Consider the following 23,522-nt stretch of genomic DNA (forward strand, 5'->3'; position numbering starts at 1 on the left):
AGACCAATATATATATATATATATAAAGCTCTAGATGTAAAAACTATGTAAACAAGTAAAATAGGTTGTTGTTGTTTTTCCTTTAACCAACACCAAGAAATGAAGCCAAAATTATATACCAGGTTAACGTCAGCCGCAATTAAACACTGTAGTGGATTCGCCACAAATTTTTGTTAGACGTTGTACCCAAAGAACCAAAAATAAAAATAAAAATAAAAATAAAAACAGAAAACAAAAATAAAAATAAAAAGCAAGAGTAAGTTCGACCACAAAAAAAAGCTCTTCACTTGTTGTCTTGTTGAGGTTTCTCTCCGAACAAGAAATACGCTACAATATTGAAAATTCTATTTTATCGTTTTATTCCTTTTTTTCCCCTTTATTTTTCCGCTACTTCTACTACACTTCTTGTTTCTCCAGGAGGTGGTAATTCCTCGTCAACATGTCTTGGTGAATTCTGCTCAAAAAAATTCTCTTCACTTTGTGCATCAAGGTTTACAGCTCCATTAACATTTGGATTTTCTTCATTCTCAACTTTTTCGCCACTGCGTTTTCGATTAACTTGACGGTTGTAATGGAAAAATAACATTCCTGATCCCACAATTAGTACCACCACACCCAGAACAACAAGTGCGATAGTAAGACCTTGACTTCCTTTCTTCTCTTTTTCTTCTTTCATGCAAGACTGAATATCTTCCCATGTCTCAGAAATCATCGAACAGGAGCATAGTTTCTGACACCATGAATCACATTTACCATTAGGAAATAGAGCGTGATTCTCTATTCCACCAGCGTGGAGTGTAACATATTTTGCCCACATATCATTATCAGTTGTTAGCTGCTTTGCCGCTTTCCGAATAGATGAAATACTGCTTAAATCACCAAAAATATCTTCCACACGAAGACCATTAGACCATGTTGAGTTAGAGAGATATCGCTGCATAAGACTCTTCAAAGACCAGGCAGTATCATCTAGTTGTGCAATCATGTAAGAAGGAATATTTTTGTATATAGGTGTCACAGCTGGAATGATATATGATGGAACACCATTTTCAAGAGCTTGAAGGGAAAAAAGGTGTGTATGTCCGTACAACTGTAAAGTTATAGTATCAGAGAAGTTCTTCATTAGTGAGTTGTAACGTTTCTGATACATTGGTTTCCAGTACATATCATCCTCAACAGAACGTAAACTTTTGGCAGCGAGAACACCCCATGTATTTATATAAGGAGGAATATGACTTAAGATAATCACTTTTGATTTTGCTTTACGTGCCTCCTCAAGCTGTGTAGTGAGGAACTCAAATTGCCCACATGGATCTCTCTCGTCGTCTGGAATAGAGGGTCTCAAACTGAAACACCAAACAAGTGTATGCAGAACAATTACTCTGAGAGTTGGTGAAACAATACGAAGGTAGTATGCACATTTTTCAAAGCTTTTTGCTTCTCCTTTACCAAGAAGGTCGTTTCTTTGTAAAATTTCAGATTCTTTCATGAGAAACCCGTTCGAACCTTCAGTCAAGTTAAAAGAATAATTTGGTACCATATCATTGTTTCCCATAGAAGCCACAACCTTTGGAGAACCATCTTCCTTGTTCGAATGTACAGCATTTAGACGTTGAGAGAGAAAGCCAAATGTATCATTTAAAGAAAGCCCACTACTATCAAAGTGGTGTCTCTGCAAATCGCCTGCCAAATAAGTGTACACCGAGTTTTGTGTCGTCATATCTGTACAAAGTGATGTAATGAGTTCCTTTGGTGCATCACAGCCTGAGGCGCCAAGAGCAGGACTGCTCGCATCCACACAGGGACCGTGTGCGTTAGCCGCGCCATAGGCGGGATCGTAGTGTGTATCCGATATGAAATTCACCTGCACTGCAGAGCAACAACCTGCAAGAAAGAAAGGCACTAATATGACCGCAAAGAGGTATAATGTTAAAATACCAGAAGGTGCATATATCATCCTTTGTACTTTCATCGCAATGAGTTAAAACTTTTACGGTTTCTCGAAGCAAAATAAAAAACATGGAGTGAAAACAATTCGAAAAAAAGAGAAAAAAAAACACGTTATCGTCATCCTTTCAATGATACGTCGTCTCAAGAAATTTGAGCATCCTGTATTTCTTTTCTTTTTTTGTTTGAAACTCTGCACAATCTCAATTGCTTTTCTTTTTTCTTTTTACACTCTCCATATAGAAAGAACAAACTAGTGATATACATACCGAATTCATTATGCATATTAGCAGAAACACATACACAGACACGCACACACGAACCACCATCATATTCCTGTTTTCTTGCTCCAGAGCACTTCATTTCGTGTCTGTGTGTTTCATCAAGCAAAAATCAGGAGGGGGCAGGAGAAAAAGAGTTCAGGGAAAAATTCTCAATCAATAGGTTTTCAAGATTCTCTGTATACAGTAATACATGTATACGGACTTTACAGTGCGCAGAAAAAAAAAAATCCAGAAATATAAATAAAGAAAACAGAGTTCTGAAATACGGATTCCCCACCTATCTGTGCCAATGACAGGTATCGTCCAGTGATAGAAAAAAAAAAAAAAGATCTTTTTGTTAACTGAAAACTCCTTCTGTCGTGTGACCCGCAAAAAGTCGATGTCTTCCTTTACTCGTCCCCAATATCAATGGTGGCTCAAAAACGACACTGTAGTTTGAGAAAATGTAGACAAAAGCCAAAATGATGGATAACACACCAAATCCGGTAAACACAATTGCTAAAATTAGTCCAAGTTTCTGGGAGGGTAAGGCAAAAGAGGCACAGTGTGCAATGGAATCCTTATCATAATAAAGTGACGAGCACACAATAAGACGTCGGCACCACACATCACAAGACTCTCTATCTGTCAAAAAACGCCCCCCAAATCGCATTTTTGCAAATCGATCCCACTGCTCATGATCATTCACGATAGCCATGTGCTCTTTCTGTGAGAGTTCGCCCAATCCTCGGAGCGGCACACTAATAACACCCTCCAATTTCTCGCCCTCCACCCATGTGCCATTCTCGTGAAGATACCGCTGGCGCAGTGCGACCACGCGGCCAGTCATGGGATCCAGTGTGGCTCGCATGTACGACGGGTTACTTCCCCGCAGTGGCGAAACGGAAGGAATAATGTAAAGCGGGGGTCCAAGTGTGTTGGAGGCCACAAAACCAAATGTGTTTGTGTGGCCAAATATCTGCGCTGCTACAGTAAAGCGGAATGCGGCGATGATGCGGAAGTAGGCCGCCCGGAAATCCTCACGCCAGTAATATGCGGCATCTTTAACACTCTTCTTACGTAGAGCATCAGCAACGTTGAGAACAGGAGGAACATCACCAAGAATTATGACATTTCGACCACGTTGTGTAGCCTGTTCAATAGCACTTTGTAGAAATGGAAACTGAGCACAGGGATCCACGTCACCTACTCCTAATGGTGGACGCAATGAAATAGACCATAAAATAGTATTTAAAGAAATTACTCGAAGGTTTGTCCCACTCAAATCTCGGTAATAAAAACCACAACTTGACATTTTATTATGCTCAGAATAAGTTAAAAGTCCACTTGAAAACATCTTATCTAACAGTCGATTATAAAAAGGTTGTTTTCCATCAGGTGTAAACGTAGCAAAAGGAATAAAATCAGTTTCTCCAAGAGCTAATTGAGTAGAAGATAACATATCTTCTTCTCCAGTTTTTCCCTTAACTTGAGATGCATTAGCTATAACATCAATTACTTCATTCATCATAAGTAGAATCTCATTGGTAGTTGTACTCTCAGCACCATGACGAAGTAAACCTCCTGTAAATAATGTAAATTTTGCTTTCAACTTAGAAATATCTTCCACGACAGATCGTATAAGTGATAAGGGAGAATCACAACCAGGTGTTGTCATTGACTGTTGACCTTGATTGCACACACCATACCCACCAGGTCTACCAAATAGCCGATCATAGTGCAAATCAGCAACCAGCATTAACGACACCTTTGGCAGCCCTTCTGAAAATGACGGAGTAGATGAACACAACACTACCGGAGGGAAAGGCTGAATTAGCTGCACAGAAAGGATAAACAGTAGAAGAAGATTCATAAAACTCATTGTTAAAAACAAAAGCAATTCTAATGGCAAAAGTACTACAAAGGTGTAAACTATATTTTGTTTTTGTTTTTTTTTTTCGTTAAACTCCTAAAATATCTCTTTAAGATATATCCTATCAAATAACATTTGCAGTGTAGTAACAAATAAAACGAAAAATAGAACATTACTTGTGAAATACAAGGTGAACAAGAGTGCGAACCCTCAGCATTAATAAATTAATAAATAAATAATAATTAATAATAACTAATAATTAATAATCAAACGTAGGCACAGTGGTTATGACAAAAAAGCACGGAAATAAACAAAGAGAAAGGAAAGGAGAATACAATAGATATATAAATATATAAATATAAATACGATAAATCGATAAAACAAGATAAACACGGTTAGTTCCCCTCAAGAAAATAAAGGTATCTATCCACTAGGTCTCTGATACAATGGGTTTTTTTTTCACACCTTAAAACTAGGAAAAAAAGAAATGGGTACTGAAAGCAAACCCTTCGAATGATAAAATCAGCAACTGCTGCACCCCACTTCCACCGTATATATATTTTTTTCTGTATTTGCTTGGGGAAGCAACAACAAAAAAAAAGGTGGGGTACTAACAAAAAATAAAAATATATAGATAAAAAAAGGAATGATCTCGTCCATTTTTTTTTTTGTAATTAGAGTTCTTTTGAGTTGGACATGTAAACGGCAAGTAGGCTTCTCAAGTCTCGAATTTCACGTTTAAGCATTGATGACTCTGCCTGCGCTTGATTAAGACGATTTTGTGCCTTATCGAGGTCTTCTCTGAGATTCTGCATAGCGACATCTTGATCACCTATGCACTGTGGAATATCAGGAACAGCCAATTCCCTAAGTTGAAGCCTCTCCATAGAAGTTTCTAGCATTTCAACCCTTTGTCGTAATATCTTGGTAATGCGCCTTATCGCACTCCTTCATCAATTCATCCCTCACCACACACAATTTCGCTACATTTTGTTCAATTTCTCTATAATCTTCTTGTAAGCTTATCAATTCAGCAGAGGGGACAGTATACAAGTGATTGTGGTGCGTTGAAGATAATACCATCTGAACATATGACTGCTCTGATCTCTCAGAGAAATGGGTTTCCTGAGGTTTCATATTATCTTGAAATTCTTCCACCATCTGGCTCGCCACCTCTCTTTTTTGGGTTCGCTTCATCTCAATAGAATTGTACAGTTCGTCTAATTCCGTCATACGTTCTCTGAGTTTGGCATTTTGCAAACTAATCTTTACTTCAGCATTATCTCGCTCTGTCACTACCATATTTAATTCCTTCTGAAGTCTGATAATAGTTTCTTCCTTTTCCGCTATCCTTTCCTCATAAGTCCTTCTTGCCTTGGCAGTGTTATCGCGCTTACGTTCCAGTTCTCGTTCCATATTAGATATTGTCGTCTCTTGCTGCTTCTTTAAATGAAGAGTTTTTACCTCATGTCCATTCATCATTGTGGCAACATGTACACGCATATCATATAACTGAATTCTCATTCCTTGCAGCTCCAAATCATACTGATGTCGCATATCAGCAAATTTATTTAACAATTGTGCATTCTCAGACCGGAAATTTTCATTCCTTTGAGAGTAATTTTCTACAGTAGAAAACACATCCTTTAATTGTTTCTCCATCTAAGAAAGTTGAACCATAAGGACTTTATTCGAAGAATTTACAACCACAACAAGATGATGATGTTCCTGAGGAATTAAAGTCTCATCCTTCTCTTTGCTTCTAGACTCTTCGTTACGAAGATGTTGCAGACGAGTTATTTCCTGAAATGCATGTACTGCAACAGAGCGCGTAACCTCCATTACCTTTTCTGTCTCCTCTTCCCAACGCTTTTCGGTTTCAAGAGCGAGAAGTCTTTGATGAGCGTCTGATTCTTTTTCCAAAATTTTTTTCCTCGATGAGAATTCGTTGTTGCTGTTTTTGAAACTCCCGCTCACGCAAGACTCATTCTACTCCCAACATTTCTGTACGTCCAGGTGCCAAAGACTCTGTGCTGGGGAATGGAAATAGTAATAGTGAAGAAATCCTCAGTGATTCAACGGTGGGTGGTAAAACCTCAGACATTGCAGGCGTTACTCTTACTTCTTCTTGTATAGGTGTAATAACTGTGTGACCGAGGTCAAAGGGTGGTGTTACTTCTCGTGTTACACACACTCCCTCTGCTTCTTGTGGTTCTGAAGAAGTTGTTGCACTCTGCGATATAGAGATGCATGTTATTTCTATTATTATTATTATTATTATTATTATTATTATTATTATTATTATTATTATTATTATTATTATTATTATTCTCATCATTACTCTTCTTTGGTCTCTCAACTAGTTCATCGTTAGTCACTGTGGGGCATGTAGACTCTTTTGCTGCGTCCCTATCACTGTGCAATTCTTCTTCTTGTAGTTTGGTATGTTCTGAAGTTATCAAAGGCATTTCCGGGAAGTATTCTTCCACCACAATTTTGCAAGGGTATGAAGTATTATTCAAATTAGTTCCCTCACATCCTTTGTTTTGATGCGATTCTTCATTCTATAGGTTGTTTTCTGTATCATTTTCTTTTGCTTTTATCTCTGTTTCTTCCTCAACAATTGTCTCCTTTTCATCATTATCAATTAATGGTTTCGTTTCATCCCATACATTATCCTGTTATTGCGTCACAGTTAAATTTTGAAGATAATCAAGTTCTTGCATCTCCTCTGGGTCAACTTCTGGACCATAGTAGCAAACAAGAAGTTCAAGAAGCTGCAATTCAGCACCCTTGTGTCTAATTAATAAGGTATCAACGTCAAAACTATGTTTCGTATCATATTTTATGAATTGACATCGTACACGATGCGTAATTTGCTCAAGTGAATTGCTTTCCCTGATAAACTCAGGTCCAAACTTTTCTCCTACGGCAACAAGAAGCTTTGCTTCTCGACCATTATACTGGTCTACCAACTCTTCACAGGATAAAATTTTAGATGGTTGTTACTGAGCATAGATAGCTCGTACACGTTCTCGCATTGTACGTGGACGACGACCACCGTACTCTTTTTGTAATTCTTGAAGGAGTCCAATTTCATTTCCACGCCATTGTATGAGTAAGTCATCAATTTCACTCAACATTGACATATCATACTTTTTCAAGTACATTTCGGTAATTTCCATAACCTCACTTTCTGTAGGTGGTTTCGGACCGTATTGAATAGAAAGTGTATTAAGCAGTTCCTCTTCTTTCCCCCTGCAATCTTGAAGAACATCTACATAAGAAAGACCAATATTATAATGCTCGTAAAATTGTCTTATGGCGTCACAGTAGTCCCATATAGGTGGTAACCGTATTACCTGCTCATCGGTCTCACAGTTAATATACAGAAATCGACTTTTCGCAGCATTATAAACTGGACGCCAGCAATGAATACGTAACGGCTCAAATGGTAAATTCTGTGGAACGTACTCTTCCCCCCTGCCCCGAGTGTAACAATTCATATACTCTTCGTAAGCACGTCACAGTTGTTGGTGGTGTGCGGGACTCTTCCGTGTCTGTCCTGCTGGCCTCTGCCTGGGCCTCCGCGTCTGGATCGGGCAGTTCCCACGACGTTGCCTTTGTGAGGACGTTGGCGTAAAACTCCTGCCCGCTGGCGGGGTCCAGTTTGACGAGGAACGTGAGACCCGAATTGGCGGGCTGCGAGCGGGGCGAGGCACGGCCGGCCCTGCACCTCACACACAACATAAGGCGTGGCGCCGGCGGTGCGGGGAGTCAACGCCGTCACGGTGGGCAGCACAGACACACACACACACCCCGCAGTGAGCTCTTCACTCTCTTTCTGTCTCTTTGTCCCTGCATAGCCCACACAGAGTGTAAAATGACACAACGAGAAGAAAATAAGAAAGCGTGAAAAGGGAGATCATAGCAATATATAAGTCCAAAGAGAGCAACTACAGACGCAGAAGGGAAATCAAAGGGGGAAAAGAAAAAAAAAACGAAATAAACAAAAAAGAAATACACACACAAAACCCCGGTAAATTTTTTATTATTTCGTTTCTCTGCCATATTAAAGTATGCCATTACTTCTCCTCATAGCAAAACAGGAAGAAGAAAAATGTCCCCTCCGTTTGTAAAAACTTTTTTTTATTTTTTTTTGATTTTCTTTTTTTTTTTTCACCATGAGTAAGGGTTTTCATTCTCCAAAGAAATCGACTTATCCATTTGACTTAGTTCATTTAGAACATCATACAACGCAAGCTCCGCAGCAACGTGTTCTCGTATTCGTTCAAGGCTCGGCCAAACACGCCTCTCTCCACGTAAGATATATTGCTGTACAATCCTGATCGTTATTGGATAGAAAATTCCAAAGATATCTGACCATGAGGAGGCAGGAAATAATCTTATCACATCATCTAAATCAAGATTATCGTTGGAAAAAAATACCCACACAAATTTTTGGAGTGGTGTAAATGAAACTACGTACGAAGCAAAACGCCACCATTCTTCTGAGATAGCATGACCCAGACGAGCTAAGAAAGAGGTACGATCAACAAGTCGTAAAAATGGTAACCGTGTAGCAGAACATTCCGATATAATAAAACATCTAATATGAAATAGTTCACGCATTCGTTTAATTCCATCAATTTTCCCATCTGGTCTACTACCTACAGCTCCCATTACAGGAGGATCATATTGTATTATCTCTCCATTAAGATCTTTTGCCATTAGAGGGTACCGTTGAAATATAAGAGGTACAGAACCAAAGGAAGCTGCTGCTGCACTATACACAAGAACGTTGGGCGCTGTTAAATAATTAAGCAATCGTAAAGGTGGAGCAATAGTACCACTTACATCACCTCCTTCAGGTGTATACTCAATATTAAGTACACGTCCTGTTAATTGATATGCCTCAAGAAATGTTAATTCGCCTATATTAGACTTCATAAAGTGCACGAGGATATCTATATCCATGAAATGAGATTGTTTCCAGAAACGACGCCAACGTCGGCCAAAGGAACCAATACTTTTGCCTTCAAAAGCGCAGAAATCAATAACATTTACATCGAACACATCTGTCAAGTCTTTCTTACAACACAATAAAGCTGCTACTACCGCACCTGTTCGTTCACCATAAAAAAAACGGGGTAATAAATCAGCTTTCCAAAGTGCCTTAGCAACACCCATATGAAATGGTCCAAATACAATACCTCCGTTAAAAACAAGAGCTGTACTACCGTAAACACGTGACACCTCTACTAATGTATCATATTTTTTACGGGGACTCAAAGAAGTATCATGAGCAAGACTTCGAATTAAGAAAACTAATAAAGAGTTATATGCCTCGATAACTGCTTTTGTTCCTGAACGGTACACATAAAGATTAGGGTTCATTATACCATAAACAGAACGCTGAAGTCCGGTAGAGAGGACACTCAAAAGTGTCGCTGAATCACCTCTTTTTTTTACATCTGCTAGCAGTTGAATACGACCAACAAGACCTTCAACATTCATATAACGTGGTTCATCTCTAAGACGCCACTCTTGAAAACCTTCCAGTTCATCTAATTGACGAGCTATAACTATCCACTCAGAATATGTCTTGGCTACAGTTGCTCTCTTTTCCAGAGCAGAGTGGGTTAGCGAACCCAGAGGAATGTCAAGTATGCCAGCAATAATTTCCCACAGTATACCGATAAATCCCCAAAATATCCATCCCAATCGTTGAAAAAATCCTCGATGCATCTCTCATCAAGATTAAAAACTGTTGCTATTGTTTTTTTTTTTTTTTGTTGTTGTTGCTTCCTATTACAGAAAACTATCACCCCCCCCCCCCCCAAAAAAAAAAAAAAAAAAAGAAAATCATACATCTAATGCAAAAAATAATAACACATATACCCCTCAAGTCATTGGCAAAAAGTAAACCACTTCACATAGAGTAAGAAACAAAAAAAAATTTGCTAGAGATCCAAACCACATTGAAATAAAATAAAAAAATAAAAAAAAAACTGTAACCCCGCTACATTTTACTCACAGTTTTTTAGGAAGTTTTTCTTCTTCAATGTTGATTCCCTCATCTATCAAATGCATTGAATATTCCACCCCACCCATTGTACCATGGTTAGCACTACCTTCCATTATACGTCCTGTACGTGGGCTAACAGGGTGATCATACATGGAGTCAAGCTCCGCTGCATATGCCACACCACTCTCCTGCAATGCCCCTTGCATCTTGTGGTACGGCCGAGGGTATGGGATGCGGTAGTGAACACCAATCTCATACCGCATTTCTGCTTCACGTAACTTTCGTTGAATTACATTCACGTCAGTAATGTTCTTATTTTGTTGAAAAAGACGTCTTGTCTCTTCTAGGACATACAAGGCATCGTCATCTGTTTCCCAAGGTACGGAAAAAGCTACTTTGAGAAATTTGCGATACCATGAAATAACCTCACTTCGGTATGGGTTGTGCCGGAGAAAAGTTTCTTTGGCTCCTGATGAAATTACCATGACAATGTCTCTCCCGCGCTTCTCCTCATTCCAAGCCTACAAAATGAATAAAAAAAGAAGTGGAAAAATTAATAAAATAATATCCATATATATATATATATATATATATATATATATATATATATATATATTTAAACGCACACTTGATACGCCCAACACTTTTAAACGCAAAAAAAAAGAGCCCATTTTCTCTCCGTTTTGTAGATTCTATCAAATATGATAGGAAAAAAAAACCGCTAACCACAATCACGTTTGTCGCCATTCAGTACCACTTAGTTACGCAAAACCTATAATATCATTCACGATGTTTTTTTTTCTTTTACAATTAGGCAAAGAAAACAAAATACGACGAAAATAAGTTTTCTCCTTTCATAATAATTTTTACAAAAATAACAAGAGTAATGTCAACAATAACAATAATGAAACAGCTTCAGGGTGGAGAAGGTCTGCTATACACAAGAACACAACATTAAGATCACCTCTGCCCGATGAGTCTCCTTATTGAGAAAAGTTACTCAAAAAGAAACAGAAAAAAAGAGGAGTAAGTGGTATTCTGTAGAGATATTCAAAAAAAAAAATGTATTTTGCTATTTCTAGTTGATTTTCCTTTCCAATATTAGCCTATAATAGGTGTTCTTTTTATTTATTAATTTTTCCTTGAGAAGCAAAAATTTGTGTACTGCACCATCACCCTCCTCTCTCTCTGGTCTCTCACACACACAGAGAAAGAGAGGTAGAGATAGATGTACACGCATTCACTCAGAGAAATGCAAATGCACAACTCATTTGCCGCTGAGAGAAAACAGATGGCTAGAGAAAAAAAAAAATTTTTTCAGAAAAATGAGTACAAGAAAAATCCAATACCCTGCAAAATGAGGTACACGAAATTATCTGAAAGACAGTCTCTCTCACTCCCCTACCACTCTTTCTCCAAAAAAAAAACGAAAAAAAAAACATTTCTCTGCCGGATTATATCTTATTTCTTCACTTAAAACCTCGTTTCCATTTTTTTTTTCTTATTTTCATCTGTCCGTTTACTTTCACCATATCTTTGTCGTTCCCACACACATACAAATAATACATATATATATATATATATATATATATATCCTTCTTGTTCTTACTACACCTTTTACCACCTACACGTTCCTCCCACATCATCCCCTTTGGTTATTAATTACGCAGTTGCGGGGGATCGCCATTCAGACGCACGCCCCATTGACGAATGACGACAGCAGCAGCCGCGTGCCCGGCCGCCACGCACGCGTCGATGGCGGGGTGCTGGGCGTACTGCGCGAGAAACCCGCCGACGAAGGCGTCACCCGCGCCCGTGAGATCAACGATGTGCGCCTCATCCACCCGGGGCACGTCGTACGCGGCGACCCCGCCTTCATCCGCCACGAGCGTCGCGTCTCCGCCGCACGTCGCCACGACGAGACGCGGCCGGGAGGTGTTCCGCTTTGGCAGCTGCACAGTCCGCAGGATCGACTCTCGAATGTCCCCGGCCACATCTGCGCCCCACATAACTGTGCCGAAGGCAGCAAAGTCGTCCTTACATCCAAAGAGAATGTCAACATACGGTAGAAGCAGATTTATTTGGTCCCTAAAGGCGGAACAGACATATGGGGCACTCAAGTTGAAGCAAAACAGCTTTCCCTCTCTAAACGCATGTTCCGCAACCAACAAGATATTATCAGGACTAGAAACAGTGTTGAGAAAAAAACCTTCGGTGTAGAATAAAGAAGCCATTTCAATAGCCTCCGCAACATCACTGCTTTGCATATGCCCAAGTGAAACCCTAGTAGCGGCCCCCAAGTTTGCTAACATGGCTCGCTCCTTCTTGACCACTAGTGCTGCACAGGTGCCAGAAGGAACGTCTTCATGATACTCAAACAAGTGTTGCACTCCCGCTGTGTCCAAAGCCTCTGTAAATAGCTTCTGGAACTGATCGCAACCCATTGCACCCACGCAACAGACACCTATTTGGGGGCAAATCCATTTCATTGTACGGGCTGTGTTCATAGCTGCACCTCCAGGGTTGTACATGGTGTCTTTAGCGTCTAATAATTTTGTGAAAATTGGGAGCTGCTCTGGTGTAGCTAGATCAACGCTACCCTCACGAATCCCATGGCGTGCCAAGAGTTCCTCAGAAGCGATCACCGACATATCCAAAAGAGGATGACCAAAAAACACTGCAGAAACAGAAAGATCTTGTGGCATTCCAGCGCGTGTTTCGGCCATGACGAACACAACACGATTATCCCCCTATTTAAAGAACGAAAAAAATATTTATTTATAGGTAGAAATAAAAGAAAGAGAAATAAAAAAAAATGCAAAGGGGATTAAGAAAGTTTCAAAAAAAAAAAACAATCATTTGCATCCATTCTTTTTTTAACCATTACTACAGGTATTCCCACTGAGCACCAAATACAAGAACAGTAGAAAAGGGAGAAAAGCTCATTGTCTCAGATATGCTACCCCAGAAAAGCACACATACACTTAGAATTGAAATAAAGAAAGGAAATAATAATAATAACAATAATAATAATAATAATAATATAATAATAATAATAATAATAATAATAATAATAACAATAATAATAATAATAATAATAATAAAACATTGAACGACAGATAATAAAGTAAATATGGAAGAAGAAAAAGACAGACCAAAGAGGCATTCTTACATCTCTTGAAATGACTTCCCTCTTTTCACTATTAAGCCCAATAACCTCTTCCTATGGATGTACCTGGAATATCACTCGGAAAAATAGCCGTACGACATTCTTTGCATACCTTGGATTTCATCATGTAAAGATTCTCACGTACTTTCTGAAGTTCTGCGTTAAGTTGTTGCACTGTAGCAGATTGTTTAGTCGACTCTTCATTAGCTTCATCTTTACGCTTAGCAATAGGATGACTTTATAAACTCATCTTCATCCTCTAATTGTTGTAAATTTTGTCCCAATACCTGACTCTCTTTTTCCACTACAAGGTCATTATTCTTAAGGCGCTGAACCTTCTCCTGTAGTATTGATAACTCAGTCTTTTACATCCCATGTTCATGTGTCATTTCTTGGCGAGTGGAAAGAAGATCTTCTGTTTTTGCGTGAAATTCCTTTGCCTGCCATAAATTTTGTCGACCAGTTAAATTTTTTGCATTAGAAACTGCGTTTTGTAATCGCGTCATTCCTTCTTCTGCTCTTGTAATTTGAAGCTGTAACTCTAATAACATAGCAGACATTTGTTTCTTCATTTCAACTAATTCCGTTGTTTTTTTTTTATTGATTTCATCATCAAACTGAGTAGATTCATGTTGTAGGCAATTGATAGTGCGTTCCTGTTGCCTAGTCGTCTGTTCTAAAGCCACTGTTTCTGCCTCCAGCGAGAGGCGCTCGCAACCTGACTTCTCCAGTGTTTTCTGTAGTCCTGAAGAACTATTGGTGTGGTTAAGAATTTCTTTGGTGATTGGATCTAATAAAGCAATCTTCTTGTCAATAATATCCTGAAGGCCTTTCATTTTAGCTGTATCGTCTGGTACAGATTTCTTCATTGAAGAGATCTTATTCAGGGTATCGACGTACTGCGCATCCAACTTGTCCTGTGTACTTTGCAGGTCCGTACGTTCCTCAAGTAATGCGTCCTTTTCCCGCCGCAGTTCATCCACCACCTCTGTCAGTTGTGCGTTTATCGACTCCATATCGGCGCAGCGCACGGCAAGACGGCGGTGGTCGCGCTCCAACTCGGCGGTGGCATCCATCACGTCCCGCTCCCGCTGCCCGCCAGTCGAGTCAGCGCCCCCTGCCGCTGCTGCAGAGCCGCGATGGTCTCGCCGGCCCGCGCGAGGATGAGGAGTGGATCGTGTTTGAGCGCCCGGAACTCCCCCGCGAGAGCAGCGGTGCGGTGCAGTCCCCGTTCATGAATACTGCTGGCGTTATTTGTATTTGGCCCTCCACAGCAAACAGCCCTAACCTTTTGGGGGGACTAGCAACCCAGTGGTGCAAAATGAAAGAGGAAGCAAAAGGAAAAAAAGAACCATAAAAGCAAAATAAAATAAAGAACAAGAATGTATTCACTTAGTATTTTTTTTTCCTTTCTTCATTTTTCGTTTCGTACATCAACATAACTACAAGAATGAAAACAACACTTGGACGAACTAAGCACAGTAGCACTACAAAAAAAAAAAAACACGTTTCCCTTCAAATGGCACAACGCTTACTTCTGAGAATATAAATAGAAAGAGATAGAGAAAGAGAGACAAGCATACTTGCACGCAATCTACAATATACCATTTTGAAGGGTTTGAAATTGATCATAACGCCTTGTTCGCCAATTATCAACACTTCCCATAATAAGTTCTTTAACGTATAAAGCAAAATCAGCTTCATTCTCCAAATCAAAGCGAAAACGAGAGCGAAGCTGTTGGACAGCAGCTTCAGGATCACTACCAAAACAAGGCATAGTGTTGTAGGGGATCATAAGTGACACAAGAGCCAAAATTTCCTCTGCACGGTCACGAATTGCAACCATTCCTTGATACATAAGAACTTTAAAATAATTGAATGCAGCGCTTCCTACACCACCCATAACTTCCAGTAAATCTTGTGAAAGTTTAAAAGGGGCTGATTCAAAATTTATTCCTCCAGGTGATGTAACAAGCATAAACCCAAAATCTATATGGACTAAATGTCCTTCACTTGTAATCATGAGATTACCATTATGCCGGTCCTTAACTTGAAGCATATAAGAGACAATACTGTACCCAGCCATTGTTTCAACAAAATTTCGTTGTGCATTAATGTACGTTTCAGAATCTTTTGCTCCGAAAGCCTCATTAAAAAATTCTGCAAGATAAGATACTTGACAAGCTTTTTTGATTCCGTCAATGGAACAGGCAGCATCTATGCATTCAATAATTCCAGAATCTGCACTAATAGAAAGAGCATGATAAGGATAAACAGAGCAAGTAAGCTCAGCTTCCTTCCATATTCTGTTAAACATATCTATCAATTGTAGAGCAAACTCCTCTTGACGAAGATCGTCCCCTGCTTTAACTATAATAGAAGATATACCCCATCCTGGGTGTTTTCCAAATACAGATTTCTTGCGTATGCGTGCAACACGATCCTCTGGTGTTTCACCAAAAGCAGACTGAAGTGGCTCTAGACCCTTACATCCTTGTATTACACATTTCGTATTCAACTCCTCTTGACCTTCATTATTTTCAGTAAAATCTGACGTGCTTAATAACTCATCAGAGTCAGGATCAAGTTTAAATTTACCGTTAGCCAGCCTTAACTTCGATGCAGCTGGATCATTCATTGTTGTTGTTTCATCAAGTATGACTTCACAACGTAACAAAAATGGAGCTCGTTCCCTAGATGAGAAAACTACACAATCATCAACAGCAATATTCACAATCCATTTGACTGGATCTGAACCATTACCAAAAGGAAAAATAAGAGATTGTGCTTCTAATAACTCATTAATCTCACGTAATTTAATTTTTAATTCAGTTTGACGTCTTTGTTTATCGTTAAAACTACGTAGATGGTTACCCAAATTAGTAATAATGTTAAAAAACGTTCTTTCATCATTGTATAGCTTTAAACGCATCTCTTTTTGCGCAATCTCTGCCTCAGTCACATCATCATCATTACCTTTTCTAACAGCACCTCTACGATTGATAGCGAAGCTCTCAATTTTGTCCTGAATCTCCTTTACACGATCTCCAAGACCTATAGCATTAAATGTCCCCAACACGGAGTCCACTGTCCACCCTAGACGAAGTGCTGCACTAAACGATTGTCCTGCAAGCCATAGCATAAAATTACGCAAAAGGTTTTGAACTTCTGTCTCACCATGCGTTATACAAACGTGCGAAACCTGAAGAAGGGCATCTTCGAGCGTCTGGAGGGGAGTATCATAAAGTTTGTTGACAAGGAGAACCTGTTCTCCAAAGGAGGTTGTGGATAAGTTAAGTAGCCCCTCCACTAGTTCACGTTGATATTTAGAGGAGATATATGACAATTTCATCCCTAAAGAGAGGGAGAAAACACACTTGGTCTCGTGAAAAAGAGACTCCTTATTTGGTATTAAGGCAATGTTAAAAAAAAAAGAATGAAAGAATAGAAATACAGCAGGCATTACTAAAATAGATGGGAATAAACCCCAAGTATAAAAAAGATCCCTCATCAAATGGTAATTTTCTGAATTTTATTTGTATTGGTATATATATATATATACTGTAAGTTTTTTTTTGCCTTTTCTTTTTTTTTTTTACATCAGCAACCCCCCAAAGGTGCAGGATACCCTGGCCTTATAGATAAATACAGATGTACATACAGCACAGGAGAAATAAAGAAAACAATGCAGGAACGAACAATAAAAATAAAAAAAACGTAGCAACATAAAGAAGAAACGTTTTACTCTGTCTTATATCCTTGTCTGGAGACCACCATTTCTTTTTTTAGAAAGCCTTCCCGAAGCGCTGCAGATGTTTTCACCACTTTTTCATGAACCCCATTCCTGTCATCGTTATACTGAGACACAACACTAACTGTTCTAGCTTCTTGAGGAAAGCAGGGAAGAGGTCGCATCAAAGATTTCTTTTTTCCTATCTCTTTCATTGCGTTTTCAACATCATCATATAGACGCAAAAAAGAGGTTCTTCGTTGCAAGGTGTTTGTGTACGGAACATCAATTCTAGCATTGTGGGGGCATAAAAGTGAGGTGGATGATTTTGGTGGTGGTTGCGGAGTTAGAGATATGCAACTGGTACGTATTTGTTCAACAATAGATGGTAGTTTTTGAGTTGCACGTGATAAAGCAACAGAAAGAATATATGGTATGCTGGGGAGATATCCATTTGTATCCATTTGTTGAAGAAGCAAAGTTGCTATGGCAGATACAAATTCTGAAAAACAAATACAATTCTTCTCGCTGGTAGCATTATTAATTTGAGCAAATCCTTCACCCTGCTTTGTCTCCAAGTATCGTTGTAAAAATAAGGAACAACTACCATCTTGAGTACCTAAAGATGAAAGAAATAAATCATCACAAGCCTTATCAAACTGATTCAGTTCCATCTTGCCATCAGTAGCATAACGAGCAAATACTGTTTTTAACACTTGTAATTGTGTCACTGGAATAGATTCCACTAATGGAGTAGATATAAGAAGCAGATCCTTTGAACTATACACTACATCCCCATTAATATCACGAAGTGATACAACAACTCTTGTCATTGGACTTAATTTTAGTTTACCTTCTTCACCAGACTCTATAAAGTCAACACGTGTACTCAGGATGGAAATATCCCATAAAGATCTGGGTAGTACCACTTCTACATGGTTAGGACCACGCTGAAAAACAGTAGCCCGATATTGATTCACATACACTGTAGAACGTCTCATACCGTACAGTGGCAAGTCTTGCGAAGAAAAAGTTTGGCGGTCCAACTCTTCATTAAATAATTTGGACGCCAACTCTGCTGAAGAGGGTATTGGAAGTCCAAAAACAGATCGATCATTTGAATTATTAACACCATATTTTTCCTCAGGAAATTCCAAAATAAATGGAGGATAATCTTTTACTGGGGTAAGAGATTCTCCAATATATTCTTCAACTGTCAAATTCCACCCACCAATTATAAATGAGGAAACTTTATCTAAAGGAACTCTTAATGGAAATACGAGACTTATAGCTGGTAGAATAATTGCATATTTATTATCAACAAGTGGATCTGACACCATTGGTACACCTATTACTTTACTATAAAAATCCTCGAAAACAGACCAGAATTTAGCTGTAAGTGGTCGGTGGTGTTCATAACGTACCTCATCAGAGAATGCTACAATCCCCAACATTAGAAGAGCTTCTGCAAAGGAATCCAGTTCCAAAGCCGTAGTTACGGTTTCACGCACTTCTCCTCGACAATACTTCATCAAATTATGAATACCGAAAAATTCCCGATAGTCAAAAATAGACACTGCACTTTTCTTCTGAATAGGTGAAAAATGTGGAAAAATATCGGCTATCATTTTCTCAAAAGCAGGGCGGAAAACTCGACCATTTTCTGCATAACGGTAGAAAAGTGGTAAAACGACAGAATCAGTTGATGAAGCGATAATATGTGTGACTAACTGATTAGTATAAGGAGTCCAATTATTCTTCATAGAGTCTAATGATACCACCATCCTTTTCAAGACAATACTTCTATTAATCAAGGGTTTAAAGAAACGGCGTGATGTAAATATAACACTTTCCTTTAGCCTTACTTGATCTTCTGCAGACAAAACAACAGCCTCTGAAAGAGGACGACTCTCATCAATAAGTTCAGAGTAACGCTGTGTTTGAAAGCATCTTACACATACAACACTCATAATTCCCATAAATCCATCAAAATCGACGGTTAGTTCATGCACATTTTTCATTTTATTTGCTACAACATCATCATTATTGTTAATATTATTATTATTACTGTTATTATTATTATTATTATTATTATTATTATTATTATTATTATTATTATTATTATTATTATTATTATTACTATTATTATTAGCATCTTCTGTAGTAAGGTGTGACGGATGTCCATGATACTGCCAAAGGGATTCAAGAAGGAATTGATACACTCCAGTATTTGGCCCCAAAAGGCCAGCAGATCGCAACAACGTCATTAAGCCACAGAAAGACAACTGCTGTCGGCGCAGTGACTCTCCATGACTGAGAGCAATATCAAACAGTAAAAACCAATTGCACTCGGAAATATTAGTGGCCATTTTGCTATCGTCTCAATACTTCCAAAAATAACGGCAAACAAGAAAAAAAAAAATATATATATATATAAGAGAGATAACTAAAAAAAGAAAAAAAAACAAGAAAAATTAAGACAGTCCGCATGAAAATGCAAACAAGGGAAGCAAAAACAGTGAAGTGTCAGAAAGTAAAAAAAAAAGATTGACTTTTTCATATTTTCCTTTACTTTTCATTGGCAATAAAAACAAAGAGTAAGGTATGCAAATTGTAAAAGCAGAGACATCAGATATTATATAATACTACTTTGAAAAACATTCTAATCCCCCTCCTACTTTACTGGAAGGAAAAACGAAAGAAGTAAAAAAAAAAATACAGAAAGCAGGGAGATTGTATTTTCGCATAGACTCAAATTGACCAGGTTTACGCATAAAGACATGGTCAAAAAGTGCACTCCTCATGTTCGTGCTTTCTTCTTCATTTCATTTCAGTTCATTTTTTTTTTTTTACTTATTTCTGTTTCAACATCGGAACATTCTGCAGCACATATTATTTCATTTTGCTTGTCTTTCCCAGACATTAAAGAGTCACCACATCAAGCTCTATAATTTCTTCCCTCATTTCCCATTGATTCAAAAAAAAAAAAAAAAAAGACGCACATTGTATATTTCTTTCCTTCAAACAGTCACTTGATCCGTTGCAATCCATGAATGGTAACTAGGTACATCCAACGTTCCAATGTGATTATTTATTGTTAGCCTAAAAACAAAACCATACAACTTTAGTATGGTTATTGCACAGTCTCTCATTGGCAAATCGCACAAATAGTCCTGACTATTCATCACTCTCGTAATTGAAAAATATAAGCAGTGTGCTACATGAACTGCCTATGGTTTTCTCAGAAGAATTGCTTATTTTAATACGAGTTTCTCACTTGTTTTTTTTTTTTTTCTGAATCCCAAACGTATCAATATTTTCTTTTTCTCAAGTACTCCTTCTCCTCAAGACGAACAGTTTATTTTTGGGGTGAAAAGAGGTCGCACTGATCTCACCATATAGTTAAAGAAACCTTTCCTCCATCTCCCTCTTTATCCTCATTTCTTGAACCCTTCTTTCAACCCCTCTGTACAGTTTTTCGTTTACAATGGCTACCATATCTTTGACATATCGTGTAGTTCACCCTCCACCGTTGTTGTTGTTGTTATTATTAGTGGTGGTGATAGTGGTAGTAACAGTTATACAGTTTCAAAGCTTTGTTATTTGATTAACCTTGTCCCACTTTTTTAACCTCACTAAAATGCTTTTGATAATTACTCGTGTAGGATGTGGATCTTATTTTGGTCCCAACTTGAGAAATAAAAATACCGATAATCAATTTTTCTCTCATTTGCATGGCCACAAAGTCTTCGTCCTGAACATCCGAATCTCGCATCCGTTTTTCCATATCTTCTTCCTGCCATAACTACGCTCCTAATCCGCGTATAAGACCTTTTCTGCAACTGTTGCTTGTTGTAATGGACACCTTATTTTAGCTGATTCATTAATCAAATCATCACTTACTAATATAACGTGAGATCTTCCGTGGCTCAGATGTACAAAAAAATTTTTGCATACCCACTTCCAACTAAAACGGAACTATTTGATATTGACAAAAGAAACTTGTTGCAAAGGACCAATTCCGTTGCAGTTTTTTTTTTTTTTGCAATTAAGGCAACGTCGATACAGAAGGTTTTGCACGAATAACCCTGCAGAAAACAAGCCTCCACATACGTTGTATACTTCCTCTTCGCTACCATGTTCTCATCTTCCACGCTACAAGTCTTTCTATCGCATACAAATTAAATCAAAACAGTTGGCAAATTGCATACGGTATGATTCCTTCCATGCGTTTCCTGCCTTATTTCGGCATGCACAAGAAACTTCACTATCCAGTATAAAACGAAAAATATTTAAGAAAAAAGTCCTTCAGAAACAGGTACAGAAATTAAAAAAAAAAACACTACCCAGTGCCAATTATCATCCTTCGACGTGATTCTCATTTTTTCGTTTTTTTTTTATTATTTTCCACAAATAGTTACGACCATCTCTGAAGAAACGGATTTCGGAGCTCGTCAAGAGACTCCTCAAAACCTTTTACATCAGCATCTTGCTCAAAAGAAGGTCCCACATCCATCGAACTATCCTGCGGTTTGTTTGACACCGCTACACCTTCTTGAGACACCCCGCTGAGCGGTGGACCATGTCGTGCATCAACCACAGAGGATGGTTGCGGTGGTTGTAGTGACTGAGGAGGTCCCACTCTGCGACGCAATGTGTTTGACGTTCCTGCACCCTGCTGGTTCATCCCACTAAAAGGGTGTGTCTGCAAGGTGTTGGGACGAACCGTACTTGCAGCTTTACTGACCGGCAACCTGTCTACAGTATTCGTGATGTCGGGTTTCACATCTGATTGAGTCCCCTGGGGCCGGTGTGGTACCTCTTTGGGAGGATGAGTATCGCCACAAGCCTCAGCAGCATCCTTGTTTTTATTCAAAAGTTGATTTTGTGCTTCACCATTTACATAATTCTCCGTTTTCTCTTTTTTTCCTTCAACCTTCTTAGAGAACCACCATGATTTTTTAGCCGCTCCAACTACAAGAAAAACAAATAGCGTTCCAACCCACGTCCACGAAGCTGTTAGGTTAACAGGAGCCTTCTTTTCATCATAGCGTTTCAAGTCATATCCCGCTCCGCGTGCAGCCTCTTCAAGTTCAGCAACAACATCATCATTAGCACTGAGAGATTTCGACTGAAAAGCTTCATTACCGTTCTTAGGTGTTTCTCCTAAAGGAATTTTATGAACCTCTGAAGTATCTTTGAATTTCCCCTCTGTATGTAACCCATTTTTTACTTCCCTGGATACCGAGAAATTGCCTGTATCATCAATAGCAATAGTTAGACTCAAGGCAGCCTCACGGAGGGCACGTAGGGAGGCTTGACAAACATCTACCCCTTCATCTGCTCCAGAACAAGCATAACGAACTCGATCCTTAGCAGCAGTCAGAGATTCCCCCAATACGGAAACCTGGATAGCCAAACGATTAAGGAGTGAAACGACAGCTTCCTCAGCTTCAGCTTGTCGTCGTCTGACTTCCTCAGCTTCAGCCTGTCGTCGTCTAGCTTCTTCAGCTTCCTCAGCTTCAGCCTGTCGTCGTCTAGATTCCTCAGCTTCAGCTTGTCGTCGTCTGACTTCCTCAGCTTCAGCCTGTCGTCGTCTAGCTTCTTCAGCTTCCTCAGCTTCAGCCTGTCGTCGTCTGACTTCCTCAGCTTCAGCCTGTCGTCGTCTAGCTTCTTCAGCTTCCTCAGCTTCAGCCTGTCGTCGTCTAGATTCCTCAGCTTCAGCCTGTCGTCGTCTGGATTCCTCAGCTTCAGCCTGTCGTCGTCTAGCTTCCTCAGCTTCCTCAGCTTCAGCTTGTCGTCGTCTGACTTCCTCAGCTTCAGCCTGTCGTCGTCTAGCTTCCTCAGCTTCCTCAGCTTCAGCCTGTCGTCGTCTAGCTTCTTCAGCTTCCTCAGCTTCAGCCTGTCGTCGTCTAGATTCCTCAGCTTCAGCCTGTCGTCGTCTGGATTCCTCAGCTTCAGCCTGTCGTCGTCTAGCTTCTTCAGCTTCAGCCTGTCGTCGTCTAGCTTCTTCAGCTTCATCTCGTAACAACCTTGTCTCTTGTTCATACGGTTCGTGTCCATGAGTCTCCTCTTCTGAACGTCTGCGTTCTTGCTCCAGTTTCCTAAGACGTGCAACCTCCTCTTCTAAATGCCGAATTTTGTCATTTTGATACATGGTGGTAATGTCATTTTCCTGGGAAGGACTCCCAGAAGCTTTATTTATTTCCCATGGGTCTTCTTCAATTCTAAAACTCTCCTCGGCACTCACCGTTCTTCCTGTGATCAACAGTAGTACTGAACACAAACAGCCGAAGATAAACAAGTAATTCATATCCCCCATAAAAGCAGGGCAACGCATGGTAATGAAACTTCCTTCCCTTTTTCCTATATTTTCTCGTTTACTTTTCAACATCTACCTTAAACAGCAAAGAAAATATGTACCGAGACGCTCGATACCCAGAGGTATGAATAAATCAGATAAGAAAAAGGTCTTCCAATAAATGTGGAACCTGTAAAGGTAAACAGAAAAC

The 23,522-nt window shown here is 39.2% G+C and overlaps 12 protein-coding genes across 12 annotated transcripts; all 12 read right to left on the reverse strand.

Annotated features, from left to right (window-relative positions):
* Positions 1–376: 376 nt before the first annotated feature.
* Positions 377–1,957, reverse strand: LSM04_000322 (Calcineurin-like phosphoesterase domain; the record flags this gene model as incomplete). The annotated part of the gene is made up of 1 exon (XM_067332725.1): positions 377–1,957. One exon carries the CDS (start codon positions 1,955–1,957, stop codon positions 377–379), a length of 1,581 nt encoding a protein of 526 aa, XP_067185498.1.
* Positions 1,958–2,568: 611 nt separating this feature from the next.
* LSM04_005639 (uncharacterized protein) lies at positions 2,569–3,969 on the reverse strand (the record flags this gene model as incomplete). Its single annotated transcript, XM_067332726.1, has 1 exon — positions 2,569–3,969. One exon carries the CDS (start codon positions 3,967–3,969, stop codon positions 2,569–2,571), a length of 1,401 nt encoding a protein of 466 aa, XP_067185727.1.
* Positions 3,970–4,757: 788 nt separating this feature from the next.
* On the reverse strand, positions 4,758–4,985 carry LSM04_003905 (uncharacterized protein; the record flags this gene model as incomplete). The annotated part of the gene is made up of 1 exon (XM_067332727.1): positions 4,758–4,985. One exon carries the CDS (start codon positions 4,983–4,985, stop codon positions 4,758–4,760), a length of 228 nt encoding a protein of 75 aa, XP_067185662.1.
* Position 4,986: 1 nt separating this feature from the next.
* LSM04_008234 (uncharacterized protein) lies at positions 4,987–5,745 on the reverse strand (the record flags this gene model as incomplete). The annotated part of the gene is made up of 1 exon (XM_067332729.1): positions 4,987–5,745. One exon carries the CDS (start codon positions 5,743–5,745, stop codon positions 4,987–4,989), a length of 759 nt encoding a protein of 252 aa, XP_067185850.1.
* A 1,343-nt stretch (positions 5,746–7,088) lies between these two features.
* Positions 7,089–7,833, reverse strand: LSM04_000527 (uncharacterized protein; the record flags this gene model as incomplete). Its single annotated transcript, XM_067332730.1, has 2 exons — positions 7,089–7,544; positions 7,594–7,833. 2 exons carry the CDS (start codon positions 7,831–7,833, stop codon positions 7,089–7,091), a joined length of 696 nt encoding a protein of 231 aa, XP_067185508.1.
* Positions 7,834–8,262: 429 nt separating this feature from the next.
* Positions 8,263–9,831, reverse strand: LSM04_006397 (Triacylglycerol lipase; the record flags this gene model as incomplete). The annotated part of the gene is made up of 1 exon (XM_067332731.1): positions 8,263–9,831. The coding sequence occupies one exon, from the start codon at positions 9,829–9,831 to the stop codon at positions 8,263–8,265; it is 1,569 nt and encodes a 522-aa protein (XP_067185758.1).
* Positions 9,832–10,116: 285 nt separating this feature from the next.
* LSM04_004573 (Complex 1 LYR protein) lies at positions 10,117–10,596 on the reverse strand (the record flags this gene model as incomplete). Its single annotated transcript, XM_067332732.1, has 1 exon — positions 10,117–10,596. One exon carries the CDS (start codon positions 10,594–10,596, stop codon positions 10,117–10,119), a length of 480 nt encoding a protein of 159 aa, XP_067185692.1.
* A 1,173-nt stretch (positions 10,597–11,769) lies between these two features.
* Positions 11,770–12,837, reverse strand: LSM04_008259 (Carbohydrate kinase PfkB; the record flags this gene model as incomplete). The annotated part of the gene is made up of 1 exon (XM_067332733.1): positions 11,770–12,837. The coding sequence occupies one exon, from the start codon at positions 12,835–12,837 to the stop codon at positions 11,770–11,772; it is 1,068 nt and encodes a 355-aa protein (XP_067185852.1).
* Positions 12,838–13,314: 477 nt separating this feature from the next.
* On the reverse strand, positions 13,315–14,356 carry LSM04_006365 (uncharacterized protein; the record flags this gene model as incomplete). The annotated part of the gene is made up of 2 exons (XM_067332734.1): positions 13,315–13,516; positions 13,650–14,356. 2 exons carry the CDS (start codon positions 14,354–14,356, stop codon positions 13,315–13,317), a joined length of 909 nt encoding a protein of 302 aa, XP_067185756.1.
* A 518-nt stretch (positions 14,357–14,874) lies between these two features.
* On the reverse strand, positions 14,875–16,632 carry LSM04_000577 (Phosphatidylinositol 3-/4-kinase; the record flags this gene model as incomplete). The annotated part of the gene is made up of 1 exon (XM_067332735.1): positions 14,875–16,632. The coding sequence occupies one exon, from the start codon at positions 16,630–16,632 to the stop codon at positions 14,875–14,877; it is 1,758 nt and encodes a 585-aa protein (XP_067185511.1).
* Positions 16,633–17,021: 389 nt separating this feature from the next.
* Positions 17,022–19,379, reverse strand: LSM04_001781 (uncharacterized protein; the record flags this gene model as incomplete). Its single annotated transcript, XM_067332736.1, has 1 exon — positions 17,022–19,379. One exon carries the CDS (start codon positions 19,377–19,379, stop codon positions 17,022–17,024), a length of 2,358 nt encoding a protein of 785 aa, XP_067185576.1.
* Positions 19,380–21,427: 2,048 nt separating this feature from the next.
* On the reverse strand, positions 21,428–23,350 carry LSM04_001385 (uncharacterized protein; the record flags this gene model as incomplete). Its single annotated transcript, XM_067332737.1, has 1 exon — positions 21,428–23,350. The coding sequence occupies one exon, from the start codon at positions 23,348–23,350 to the stop codon at positions 21,428–21,430; it is 1,923 nt and encodes a 640-aa protein (XP_067185553.1).
* Between the last annotated feature and the right edge of the window lie 172 nt (positions 23,351–23,522).

This window comes from Trypanosoma melophagium (assembly GCF_022059095.1).
Source record: "Trypanosoma melophagium isolate St. Kilda chromosome Unknown ctg9segment0, whole genome shotgun sequence".
NCBI classification, from domain to species: domain Eukaryota; phylum Euglenozoa; class Kinetoplastea; order Trypanosomatida; family Trypanosomatidae; genus Trypanosoma; species Trypanosoma melophagium.